Source organism: Botrytis deweyae, assembly GCF_014898535.1.
Source record: "Botrytis deweyae strain B1 chromosome Unknown BDEW_050, whole genome shotgun sequence".
Taxonomy (NCBI): Eukaryota; Fungi; Ascomycota; class Leotiomycetes; order Helotiales; family Sclerotiniaceae; genus Botrytis; species Botrytis deweyae.
This window is the reverse complement of record NW_024066257.1, coordinates 59,102-72,609: the sequence shown is the minus strand read 5'-3', so window position 1 is coordinate 72,609 and position 13,508 is coordinate 59,102. Positions and strand designations below refer to the sequence as shown.

At 36.5% G+C, this 13,508-nt stretch overlaps 4 protein-coding genes across 4 annotated transcripts; 2 read left to right on the top strand and 2 right to left on the bottom strand.

The window, feature by feature from the left end:
• The first annotated feature begins 4,592 nt into the window (after positions 1-4,592).
• Positions 4,593-6,324, top strand: EAE98_011579 (uncharacterized protein). The gene is made up of 5 exons (XM_038959201.1): positions 4,593-4,825; positions 4,888-5,246; positions 5,300-5,528; positions 5,587-5,682; positions 5,729-6,324. The coding sequence occupies exons 1-5, from the start codon at positions 4,647-4,649 to the stop codon at positions 6,180-6,182; spliced, it is 1,317 nt and encodes a 438-aa protein (XP_038804413.1). The 5' UTR covers positions 4,593-4,646; the 3' UTR covers positions 6,183-6,324.
• A 1,296-nt stretch (positions 6,325-7,620) lies between these two features.
• On the top strand, positions 7,621-8,571 carry EAE98_011578 (uncharacterized protein; the record flags this gene model as incomplete). The annotated part of the gene is made up of 2 exons (XM_038959200.1): positions 7,621-8,217; positions 8,281-8,571. The coding sequence occupies 2 exons, from the start codon at positions 7,621-7,623 to the stop codon at positions 8,569-8,571; spliced, it is 888 nt and encodes a 295-aa protein (XP_038804412.1).
• A 1,295-nt stretch (positions 8,572-9,866) lies between these two features.
• Positions 9,867-10,628, bottom strand: EAE98_011577 (uncharacterized protein; the record flags this gene model as incomplete). The annotated part of the gene is made up of 2 exons (XM_038959199.1): positions 9,867-10,437; positions 10,507-10,628. 2 exons carry the CDS (start codon positions 10,626-10,628, stop codon positions 9,867-9,869), a joined length of 693 nt encoding a protein of 230 aa, XP_038804411.1.
• A 1,983-nt stretch (positions 10,629-12,611) lies between these two features.
• EAE98_011576 (uncharacterized protein) lies at positions 12,612-13,309 on the bottom strand (the record flags this gene model as incomplete). The annotated part of the gene is made up of 2 exons (XM_038959198.1): positions 12,612-13,192; positions 13,237-13,309. 2 exons carry the CDS (start codon positions 13,307-13,309, stop codon positions 12,612-12,614), a joined length of 654 nt encoding a protein of 217 aa, XP_038804410.1.
• Positions 13,310-13,508: the final 199 nt, after the last annotated feature.

Below are 13,508 nucleotides of genomic sequence, written 5' to 3'. Positions count from 1 at the left end.
CCAGCGTACCGTTGTTAAAAGGCATAAGCCCTATAGTAAGTTATAAACCCTCCCTATTCCCCATAAACCTTAAAAAGAGATAACTATGGATTTCATTATAAATCTACCCCCATCGAAATTGGGTAAGTATATATATAATATGGTTTTAATGATTATCGATAGATTTATAAAGCTTGCCCGATACATACCCGTTAATAAAACGATTACCTTACCAGAACTTGCTCAAATGCTGATGTAGAGTATATTTAAAGACTTCGGAATATTGGAAAATATCATATCAGATAGGGGATTATAATTTGTAAACAAGTTTTAAAATAGTTTTCTTTTTTATTTGTAAATACGACACAAATTGTCTATTATATTCCACTTTCAGATTAATGGGCAAACAGAACAATAGAACTAGAATCTGATTTATTATATTAGTTGTTATTCTAATTATCGATAAAATAATTAATCTTTATTACTACTATTTGTAGAATTTATTTATAATGCTACGTGGTATAATATAATAAATACAAGCTTATTCCAAATAATATATGGATTTCTACCAATATTTCACTACATCAACAAGGATACTGATACCACAAGAAAAGCATTAGTAGTATATAAGCAAATCGCCTCCCTCAATGAAGAAAGAGAAAAATTAAGAGAATTGTGGTAAATAGCTATAAACCGAAAATTAAAGAATACAAATAGTACAATAATCTAGTAATATAATATCAAAAACAAAGTGATGTTAAGTATTCGAAATATTAAGTAACTTCAATCCAAAAAGAAGTTTTCGGATAGATTCATAGACCCTTTTCAAATAATAAATATAAAAACTAGTGATCAAGCATATAAATTCAAATTATCACCTATCTATAAGATTTATAATATCTTTCATATTTCCCTATTAAAATCATAGTATAAACAATAGAATATCGCTAATCTATTGTTATTAGAGGAGATAGATAATTACTTGAAATACAAAATAAAAAAGATTATAGTATATAAAAAGAAAGATAAAGATATTCAATACCTAGTTTAATAAAAAAACTATTAATTAGTAGAAAATACATAGAAAGCCCTCTACAATCTTAATAATACAAAAAAAGTATTGGAAGAATATAATAAAAGAAAAGAATTATCAATATACAGTTTAAAAAAAAAAAAAAAAAAAGCTATAAGATAATAAGGTTTTGCTATATACCCATAAGTAAATTATTAATAATATAAAGCTATTCGCAATATTCCTTTCTTTACTCCTTTTTATCTTAATAAGAATAAGAATGTAACCCTTTACTTATTAGTATACTACATATTATTATTAAATATACCAATTTATTCTAATATTTTTAAAATACTTTAAACTTTAATTCATAAATATTAAAATTGATATTATCTGAATCTTTATCAATATTTGGCTAATGAGATTATTGCTATTTTTTTTATAAAACCTTATTTCTAGTAAGAATATGCTTTTAATTAATACAAGAATGTCGTTATAAAGATATTGCTATATTAATGTGTTGAAAAAGTTTTATAATAAGAATTAATTCTTTTACTCTACACATTAAGAAGATTTGGTATAAAAAGGAGAATCCTAAAGATAGTATTACCTACATCACTATTGCTTTGCTTACCCTTATCTACCAAAAATATATCCATTTTATTTTTATTCATACTTTCCTTTTTCTTTATTTTTATAAAAACCTTACTAAACTTTCAAACCTTTATTAACGAATTATTAACAATCTATAAATATTTACAAAATCGAATACTTTTAGGAGAACTTACAATAACATTAAACTTTTTAGTATAAATAGAATAATTTATATAAAAAGTCTTAGCTTTTAGTGGAATATTAGTATCCCGATATTAAGAATTAGAAAGGGAATTAGTAATAATTAATACTATTTTTTATTTCAAAATTATATAGGAAGCTTTATAAAAAAAAAGAATAACTTAAATAACTAAGTTTCTGATAATAGATTAATAGGCAGAAACTATTGAATCTCTAGTAGTACACTTTTTTGCCTAAGGAATAGTAATATTAATATTATCTTTAGAAATATAGGGAATATTAGAATATTAAAGAATACCAGTAATCTGATAAAAAAAAGAATTATTCTTTTTATTACCACTAAAATCAAAAAGGGATTTATTAGGATATTTAAAATAATTCTTCTTGGGTATAAAAGAATAAATACAAGAATAGGAGTAAAATAACAATTGAATGTTGGTATGAGGGGAGATGTGGTTCTTCGAATTAATTAGTATATTTACGGTATCTGGAGCTTTACCTCCTGAGGAAGTAGGGAACAGAGTGGGGGTATTAACAGTATAAAAATGAATAATTGGAATTATAAAGTCACCCTTATTATTTGAATTTATTATAACTATTAGTCTTATAATAAAGTTTGAAATAATAATATTTAGTGTAGGTAAATTATTCTAGAATCTAAAAAAATTAATTGAATATTATTATAGGGAAATAAAAAATAACTGATAATAACTTAATAAGAGTCCACAAGACACTTTATAAAATTATTTATTTAATCCAATTTCTTTATGGTAAATAGAAATAATATCTCGAATAATTTTGGCTTTTTAGTATTATTTTATTTATTCTCCTTTTATAAAAAAGCCTTTATACTTCTAATATAACACTTATTTTAATATATTATCACAATCTTAGCATTTTCTTCCTTTTAATTATTAGTAAAAGTAATCTGTCAAAAAGCTTAGATTTGATATAGTAAATTAATATTGGGAATATATCAAAAAAGCATTAACTAATAGATCTTTTTCTAGGTATAATAATAGTTATACTTAGTATAAAAACCCTTGTTGTAATAACAGAAATCTTTAAGGGTAAAAGATATAATATATTTAGAACAACAAAGACATATAGGAATAATCAAATCAATAGGATTTATTACAAATCAAGCCATAATTATCTAAAGGCCAATAAATTGAAGAACAATTATAATAAGATAAAGATTAATAAAAAGATAATAAAAAATAATTTATTAAAAAAGAAAACAAATTCAGAAAATTGAAGGGAATTTATAGAGCCTTTGGTGATCTGCTAGTGAGAGTAATGAATATATTGGAATATTATTTATTAATTGTTTGTAACTTTATAATATTCTTACTTTCTTTTGGTATATGGTATAAATACAATTATTCGGCATCCTATTTTCTTGTGTTACATAAATTGAGTTTGAGAGATAAATATATATATCTCGGGATATAATGTGTAATATAAAGAACTCTATTACAATCAATCTGTGTAAAAACTAGCAAGGGTATATGAATAACCCCTGCAAGGCTATTTCAGGCTGATGCTAATCTACACACAATTATAAATTGTAGAATTTTTATAGTTTAGAAGGATTAATGAAAAGTCTTTATACTACATTATACCTAGTTGATTTATTACTATTATCTACTCTAACATCAATAAGCATACTAAGAACCGAAGAAAGAGCAAATATCGAATATTAATACTAGACAGACATAAAAACTATAAATCAAAAGCTTTTCAAGCATATTACAAAGAAAACAATATCATATACTTAAATCTATTATTATATTCAAATCATTTAACTCAACCACTTGATATAAACTATTTTAACAATCTGAAATATTCATATAGTAATCAAATTAATAAATTTATCAAAACACATATCAATCATATTTCGAAAATTAAATTCTTTATAGCTTTTAAAACTATATATAAAAAATCAATTACCTCTCAGAATATAAAATCAGGGTTTTGAGGAATAGGTTTAATCCTATTTAATCCTGAAGCTATACTTTCGAAATTAGATATTCGAATTCGTACACCTACTCCCTTTTCTTTCGATTTAAATTAATGAATCTCTTAAACCCCTTACAATCCAACTGAAGCTCTTTCTCAATCAACATTAGTTAAATCTCGAATAACTCATCATCAATCAAGCTCCCCTATACCTATATTCGAAACTGTACTAGTTCTAACTAAAGGTACAAAAAGATTAGTTTATAAAAATACACTTTTAAATACAGAGATTCGTACACTTTGAGCAGCAAATGAGATATTAAGCAAACATCAACACACAAAAAAAACTCAATTACATCAAGGGAGAATACTTACTGAACAAAAGGCTCTTGATATATTATCTCAACAAAAAGTTGATATTCAGATTCAACACGATGAGTATCAAAAAGAGAGGAATTCTAATAGGGAAGTATCTTCTAGTCGATACTATAGTAAATATAGAAAGACTGGATATAATACAAGAACTTGTCAAAATGATATAATAGATTCTAGATTATTAGAATCTTAATAGTTTCAATCAATTGATTTAATGATTGTTGAATAATATAGATTTGAAGGTGTGAATTGAGGGAAAAGTGGCCCACTCGATGATATGGCCCACTCGATGATAAACCACGTTAATGATTCTTCGTCAGATATTTTTGCCCATCTCCACTGCCTTCTTTAAGAATAATCAAAGTCTTCCGCAATATCCACTCCATCCACCCACCCAATGATACTTCAAGCGAGAATGTAGATATACTAGGATAACTGTAACATCTAAAATGTCCAGAAGTTACTTAAAAAATTATGACACGATTCACGAGCCCACTTCATCTCCAGGTCTACATGATTTATAATGGCTTTGCAAGATCACGACATCGAGAAGCTCGATGGTACGGAAGTAAGTGTTGGTTCCAATCGACATCCAAGTGAGCCCATCACTCCCATCATTCCTCCTGAAGGAGGTCTTACAGGCTGGTTATGCGTTATCGGTTGCTCAATGTGCATGTTTTCCACCTTTGGTTTCCTCAATGCGTATGTCCTATTCACATCCCATACATATGTTCCTGAGTATACCGCTCATAGCAAGCATACAGAATTGGAGTGTTCCAGACGTACTACCAACTTCAAGAACTCAGTCAATATACCCCCTCTACCATTTCTTGGATCTTCGCTCTACAATTATGTCTCATGTGGCTTCCAGCTCCGTTGTTTGGCCGTCTCTTGGATACTTATGGTCCTACTCCAGTCTTGATACCGTGCAGCGTTCTTTGCGTCTTTTCCTTGTGTATGACTTCACTGTGTCATAAGTATTATCAAATTATTCTTGCTCAAGGGATTGGGTTCGGTTTTGGGGCCTGCGGTATCTTTGTAGCTGCATTTGTGTGTGCAGGACAATGGTTTGAAAAGAGGAGGGGATTGGCTCTCGGAATTGTTACTGCTGGAAGTAGTTTGGGTACGAATTTGATTCCTACGTTTGCGATTCTTTCTAGCTGACTTTGAGGATAGGCGGAGTGGTATTTCCAATCTTCGTCAATAAACTCATTGATGAAGTCGGCTTTTATGGTACTGTCCGTTATGTTGCGCTTCTTATTGGCATCCTTCAAGTTTGTGCGTGCTTTCTTGTCAGGGCGCGCATGCCTCAGAAAACATGGAATAAAGAAGCAAAATGGGTAGATTTCATCCTCTTCAAGGATCCGAAGTTTGCGTTATACACCGCTGGTGCTTTTCTCGTCATGTATGTGCTTTGTCCCTCTGGTTATTGTTGATTCTTCCATAACTGACTCGTATAACAGGTGGGGACTCTGGGCACCATTCGATTACCTCTCAAGTATGGCTCTTAATCACGGCTTCTCCAATTCTCTCTCCATTTATCTAATCTCCTTGATCAAGTAAGACTCCACTATCTTCTTAATGTCTGATATTCTGACCTCTCAGCGCCGGTTCCATACCAGGCCGTATTCTCCCTGGCCACCTCGCCGACACGATCGGATACTTCAACACAATGACCATCGTCTGTATACTAACAGGCTTCTCAATTATCACTCTCTGGATTCCTTTCACATACCATTCTTCTCACGTCGGCCTGATTTTCTTCGCTGTAGTTTATGGATTTCTATCTGGTGCTTTCATCTCTCTAATGATGCCTTGTTGTGCGAAATCTGGTACGCTTCAAACGTTGGGTCAAAGATTCGGCACGTTTCAGAGTGTCATTGCGATTAGTTGTCTCACGGGATTGCCAATTAGCGGAGCGATATTGAATGGAGGAGGGAGTGGAGATGGGTATTTAGGACTGCAGATTTTTAGTGCGGTGTCTATGGTGGGTGGGGGTGTGGTGATTGGGGTAGCGAGAATGGGAATGGCAGGATGGAAATTAGGGAAAAGGGTTTAGGGTCTGCGTTATTTCTAGGGAGTTGGTAGATATGGTGCTTTGGTTGGTGGTATGAATTTCTAAAGGCATGTTGTTTGTGCGTGGGAGGAAACCAGGTATATATATGTATATTCGTCGATGAAAATGGCATAAATTTGGGCATGATGAATTAGAAAAGTCTTTCCCTCTTTCATTATTCGCCTAATCTGCACGCAACACGTCCCGGACGAGATGAAATCTTTGACAGCATGTCTTTGAAATCATCATCGACATGTGTTTGACTTCTGTCAATCAAGGAATAAATGAGCACCCTTCCGTCGCATGGAACACGGCAGACTTTATCCCATGCACAAAGTCGTTGCTTCTCACTCTTCACTCCCTTGCTGGCAACAAACACAAGAACTTGGACGACGGTTCAATAACTGGGTGAGAAGTCTCGTTGAGCAATCACCAATATGTAAGATACCCAAGAACTTAGCTTCTTTATAGAAAGTGGGCCGTGTAAAGACATCAATCACGCATCAAGAAGGTGTTCGACGAAGTTCGTCTTGAAACATGGAATCGTTCCTGCCTCTGAGAGCACAGAAATTGTAGCCAGCCGCCAGCTCGAATCAAGAGGACCATGGGAGGGCTTTCAGGTGTAAGTAATCTACTAAGAGGATGTAGCGCACTGAGAGCGTTCAACCCCACAGTACGGGTGCCTCTTGGGCAACTCTCAGTGCCGTAATTGAGCATTCAGGCGAGGGACTGGGTGAGATGAAGAGAGCCAGTCCTGAAACAGAGTCATGGATGTTGTGGAAAGTAATATTCAGAGAAGTGCCACTAAAAGCAGAGGAAGAAGGAATCGATTGCATTAGGGCTAAGTCAGAAAACATGGAATGTGATTCTACGACTTGTGCTCCTCTTTCTTTAGTCAACACCATTTCAGGGCAATGAGAGATGTAAAGTCCACTTGGTCTTGAAAGTAGTGAGGCTGAGATAACTACCTGATAGGTTTGACCCTAAAAGCAAAAGATATTTCTGTAGGTTGATATGCTACGAGATCTGGCTATCCCGATGATTCCAGGTATATTGCATTTTCAACTTGAATGTCCGACGAATTTGACAACAAACGCTTTTGTAAGAAGACTTCAATTTGTCATCCCTCTTTTCTCTATTGGGCAGTACCTACATGAATGCATTTTCCTACCCAATAATTCTCATCTGATTGTGTTATGTTATGTTATAAATTACTATTGAATTTGTAAGATTGAATTGAAGGATTTGTGAAAGGTGGTCTTTTGCATCCTCAATTTTAGCGTTGTCAGCTCAGTACTGTTCCCACTAAATTTCCACTTGACAGCCTCGTCGTGTCTCAACATAAAAAAATTATTGATCAAAACCTCACAAAAAAACATTCGAAAGTTGTTATTGCACTGCACTCTTCCATTTTTGTAAAGCAAAGCGAAACACCCTCACCATGGATCAATTTCGTACCGCCCTCCAACCCATAACCCATAACCTCCCTGCGCCTATCAAAGATTTGGGAGTATCTCTCATCGGCGAGAAATGTTACAAAACACTCCTCCTCGATATCGATCCAACCCACACAGAATGTCTCAAACTGGGTATCTCTAAGGGTCTTGGAGTAGGAATCATAGCAGCCTCTTCGATTGTCAAGATTCCTCAACTTCTCAAACTTATCTCCTCCAAATCTTCCGACGGAATATCCTTCCTCTCCTACCTCCTCGAAACATCCGCCTACCTCATTTCCCTCGCATACAACTATCGATCAGAATTCCCCTTCAGCACATATGGGGAGACCGCTCTTATCATGGTGCAGAATGTAGTGATTGCGGTCTTGGTTTTGAACTACAGCGGAAGAGCTAGCACCGCCGCTCTTTTCGTGGCAGGATTGGCCGTAAGTGCCGTTACGCTGTTCAGCGGAAACATGTTAGATATGCAACAATTGGCATACCTACAAGCTGGAGCTGGAGTTTTGGGAGTAGCAAGTAAATTGCCACAGATCTTGACCGTTTGGCAAGAGGGAGGAACAGGACAGTTGAGCGCTTTCGCTGTAAGTTTTTATTTGTCTATTTTTATACATACAAATAACATAATACTAATTTCCAATCTCCAGGTCTTCAATTATCTCGCTGGCTCCCTCTCCAGAATCTTTACTACCCTCCAGGAAGTAGACGATAAGCTTATCCTCTACGGATTCATCGCCGGTTTTGCACTCAACGCAATTCTAGCTCTCCAAATGGTATACTACTGGAACTCACCTAGCAAGACCAAGAGCAAGAAGAGCAAGAGCAAGAAGTCCTCAAATGGAAAGCAAAAGGTTCCTGTTGCAGCCTCCCCTGCTGCAACTACCACTCAATCTCAAAAGAGCACAGCCAAGAGTCCTAGCACACGTAGACGTGGTTAGATGCGTGTCTGGAATCATTTGATTTTTCAACATTTTACTGTTTTCGACTCCTGCATGTTGCAGTTGAAGTCTTTATGATCTATTGTGCGGATGAGTAGATGGAAGAATCTAATCTAATTGTCCTATATTGCTATCTTACTTTTGCACGATTTGTGAATTTGTCAAAGCTAATGCTATATATACCTCCCGTTAGTTCCTCTCCTTGTTAAGATTATTATTGCCAAATCATTACACGGAAAATCCCTATTCCACATAGCTAATCGACTTATTGGCGAGATCAAGACAGATCCGGACCTTTCCTTCCTCACTCCGACCTATTCCATTCTTTGAAACTTCTGTATCCCTTCAATCGTCTCCATTTTCGAAAAGTAATCTATCCCAAGGAATTTCATTGGCTCCAACCCTCATTCTTTCGTTCTCTCCCCTATTACTCTTCATCATTCCTTTTCTCCAATCCAAAATTCCTGCCTCACACTGACTGCAAAAACCGCTCCATTGCCTTTCATCACTTTTCATCATTCATGCTTTTCACAAGCATTTCAAACCTCCATTTAGCTAAAGTCTCGCTGTTCATATCTATGAGGTTTACAAAATATTATTAGGAAAGATAGTGAGAGGGAAGCAAGAAAGAGGTGATGGGTGGTACGTTTTCACATAACAGAAAGACAAGACCCAAAAATGCAATTTTGAAGATGAAAAGGAATCAATGAAGAAGGGGGTCAAGAGAGGTAAAGACGGTGGAAGGATTCGGAAGTTGTGGATCCTTGGCGATGAATTTCGAAATGAAAGTAGATTGTAAGTATTTCATGGCTAGAAGTGATATATACCCAAGCACTATGTAATCATCTGCTTAGATCACCATTTCTCTTGCTGCAAACAGTCACAAATCTATACGCATTGATTCTTGAAAATTAGAACCACTTTGAGGGTTATATTGTATATTGATTGATATTAAACTCTATAAAGAGTATCATTCATACAAGTAGCTTGTAAAAGTATGTCTGCACTTGCTTCTGCGGCAGCTTGAGGGAGAAATGCGGCCCTCGTGATTTAGCACCACCCTCAGCTAACGAATATGGAGTTCGATCTCCTAACATCGAATGATGGTGCTGGTGACTACACCAACCAGCTGAGGGTTCAGAAGCATCCTGGTAAGGCCCGTCCATTGGAACATGAAACTCTGCTCTCGTATGAACGGTGATGTCGTACCACCAAGGGTGCAAGCTCGAACCTCTCTATGTTCGGCGATTACGCCAATACAGCATGATTTGTTTTTCCCACGTGGGGGATTAGCTTCAGATAACCCCACTGGTAGCAAATCTTAGTATCTCTTCTTTGGTCCTCACTCTTCCGTCTTTCCTCGTAACTCCCTTCTCTGGTGCCTTTGCCTTTTTCTTTTCGGCACGTTTACCCATTCCTCCCATAACCTCATCATCATCCTCTTCCTCCTCCTCATCTTCATCTTCATCGTCAGTATCTTCCTCATCCTTAAGTCCTGTGTTGACATTGTCAACATCACCACTCGCCCTCTCCTCCCACGTATACTCATCTGTAGCCTCATTTGCTGCATATTCTCTTATCCTTGGCCCAATCCAATCTGCCGCCCATTTCCAGGTTTCTTCAATATCTTCCCCGCCTTCCGCACCATCTATCTGTAAATTACGACCCTCATCAACCCAAGTCTCTACTTGTGGTTCTAGCTTTTTGCGCAGTAGTTGCAGGAGAAGTCCTTCTTGTGTGCGACCGGGGAAATTGGTAGAGGGGAATGCGACGATTCGAGAGAGAAGTTCATTATTGGCGGCGAGATGATCGGTGACAGATTGGATATTTGTACTTAGAATGGATGAAGATGTCATTATTGAGGAGCTATTGTCAACCAATTAGTAAAAATGAATGCGCAATCCAGAATGCGACAAGTATGAGAAAGGTACGAACTATTCAGGTAGAGGTGCGCCCCTCTGGAAATCAGCTTTCAGAGATGCGATATTAGCAGTCAAATTTAAGAGACGCTGACGAGTTTGCTCGAGAGCTTTGATATCTTCTTGCTGAAGTGCCATTATTGCGATTTTGGGTTGTTGTCGCAAGAGTGGTTGAAATGGTTGTGATATTGATTTGGAGGTTCAGACTTTGGGGTTCGGTGGGCTGGACCGGGCTTTTAGCGCGGAACAAAGCCGTGGGGTATGGTAGCAATTAGGGTGCTACGGTTGGATGAACAGCTAGAATACAGCATCAATTTTATGAATTTTTCCGACTATAAGAAGATCTCACTCAGATAATACATTGAAAATATGTTTTCTGGGTGATGGTAAATGTTTGCTTATGCTCCCAATCATTTCTAAGCAGAAACAATGAGGATCACTCGAGATGAGATCCAATACATAGTGTAGTATTCACTTGTTTTCACCAATTTCCCTTTTTCAGAGCACTCTCAATGCATTCAGCAGGAACTTGAGATGTACTTGCCTCTACAGATTACTTTCCAGTCGTTATGAATGCAATCTTGCAGCTCTATAGCTTCCTTCTTCATATACTCAATATCTTTTACATACTGACTCTCGATACTAATCGGCCACATCTTTGTCTCAGCAACGGCAAGGTCATGAGTCTGTCTTTCTTTCCAATCTACACCCCAGGAAGGCCAGAAGAAGCTGTGCAGTCCAAAGTTACTTGTTTGCGTTAAAAGCTTTCTTGGGGGGCCTTTGAAATTGAGAACAGGCTCAAAGTGTAATGAGAAGGCTCAATTAATCTAAAATTGTCGATTGTCGTTGGTTTCAAGCACTGAATCCAATGAAGAAGCTGCAACGCCGTCCTTCTTCATTGCCATCTTGAAAGAGAAACCAATTTCAGAATGGTGGACTAGTAAGACAAATTTTTCAACCAAGAAACCATTCATGGCTGTTATGAACCTTGAGCATAGCCTTTGGATATCTTGAATCCCTAGCATTGATCGGAGCAACTGAATTATGTTACAGCATTGCATCGTCTTGAGTTGACATAGCTGCAGCATTGCATCTTGCTCTATTGCCCCTTATAGACGATAAAGCTCCGATTGTAATACCAGTAAGATGGAAAGAGGGGTCAACTCATCAATCATCAATGAGCATACTGTCCAACATTGAGACATCCATTGTAATCTCTATTTCTGCATCTGTAATCGGACCAGGACACCTAAACACAGCTGTCACTTAGGTCTGAGTAGTTGAGTTCTATTAGATTTTTTACCTTTCATTTACAACTCCCCAAAATATCCTACATCAACTATCACAGCCTTAGTTTTAAATTGGAATGGTTTTCAGCAAAGTGCTAGAAACGTAGCTCGCTTCCCTGTCCTGCATTAGGAGTCCTGCTATCTCTTCTCCGTTCTTAGCATGGTCATTGATCTTGTCGCAAGCGCCTTTTCGTGGCCAATTCCTGAGAGTATTTTGTCGTTGTTGGTGGTGAAGGTAGATGTTTAGAATACTGATCTTATCATGAGAAGGAACTTCATATCTGTCCGACGGGATAACTTGAAATATATCTTCTTTTGTAAAGCAGAATGATATCTAGTAGCTACGCAGGTTTGGAGTTAGCAAGAAAATTCATCGATACTATTTAATACTTGTATATCTTTCTTATGTTCCAAGATTATTATGTTTCTGCTTCATCAGGCAGTCGTTCTACCTTCTCTTTCATACTGTTCTAGTGAGTTTATCTCTTGCCGATTGTTAACCTCCTTTGATTTTAAACCCTGAAACATTCACTAATTCTTGCTACTTTTGATAATATCACTTTATGTCTGATCATCAAGTTTAGAACTCTGATTATCTGTGGGAACCAAATAGTTTTACTCAAACACAAGGTACGTCATTCAATTCGGAGTATGGTCACAATGAGAGCGGTCAAGTGGTAGCATCAAGTCGTAGTTGCATGACAGTTCATCCTTTTATTTGACAACACCTTTGTGCGCGCTATTTCTCATGATACTTTTGGTCCTTTTTGAAGTTAAGTCCACAAGTATTGTTTATGGCTGATGTGATCCCCCTTTGCTTCAAATATCATTATCAACTGCTCATGTTTCCCTCGTTTCGATGTACCAGAACAACACTCTCCCCAAGGATGCTCCATTCTTCTTCGTCGATTTCATCACCGTGTATTTCCTTGACACCGTCTTCACTTTCAACGGCCCATTTACTCCTCTCTATCAAGCCCCATAAAGTATCAAGGTCATGAGCGTTGCTGACACCAGAGTCTCCAGTTTGCGAGATAATATTTTCAAGGTCTTCAACAGCATCGCTGATATCCGAACAAAGAGCTTGGTATTCGTCATCTTTGCCTTGAACTCCCTGATTATCTTCAAGTTGCAACTCCAGAGGTTCAGATATGTGAGATAACTGATGATTTAGATCTCCATTTTGACATGCCCTTTTAACAAATTCACTTGCATTGGCCTGAATTTGAAACTCTTTGTCTGCTAAGGGATCCGTCGACATGCGCCATCGCTCTTGCTGTGCTTCATACCACGGAACGATGCAGTTAGAAATGCTCAGCACAGCCATTTCAATGGCGAGAACGAGAAGTTGTTTTGTCCAGAAGTTAAGGCCTTCAGATGTCGGGTGATAGATAGAAATGCGTAGGAAGACCTCTATTAAGTATTGAGGAGTGGGGTAAAAGAACGAAGATCCATACGGTAGGCCGAGAAGAGTGTTGAAAAGGTATCGAAAAAGATTGTCCCAAACACAATGTAGGTAGATTGCGACATTGTTTGTACTCGATAATTGAATCGCGATTACTGGGAGAGATTGATAGGAGAAGGCTCTGTGATGGTGGATGATAAGTCGTTGGAAAATGTGGAGGAAATAAATGGAGGAGAGGATATATGCGTAGAAGATGAAATTTGAGACTCCCTCGGCGGTAATTTTTAAGATGGCATTGTCGCAATCAGGTAGGAGAATCTCAAA

What these genes read in the sequence shown, in the direction of transcription:
- EAE98_011579 (XM_038959201.1), top strand. Translation starts at nt 4,647, where the DNA reads ATGGCTTTGCAAGATCACGACATCGAGAAGCTCGATGGTACGGAAGTA. An exon ending in GCTGGTGCTTTTCTCGTCAT is followed by an intron (nt 5,529 to 5,586) that starts GTATGTGCTTTG and finishes CTCGTATAACAG; the next exon opens with GTGGGGACTCTGGGCACCAT. An exon ending in TATCTAATCTCCTTGATCAA is followed by an intron (nt 5,683 to 5,728) that starts GTAAGACTCCAC and finishes CTGACCTCTCAG; the next exon opens with CGCCGGTTCCATACCAGGCC.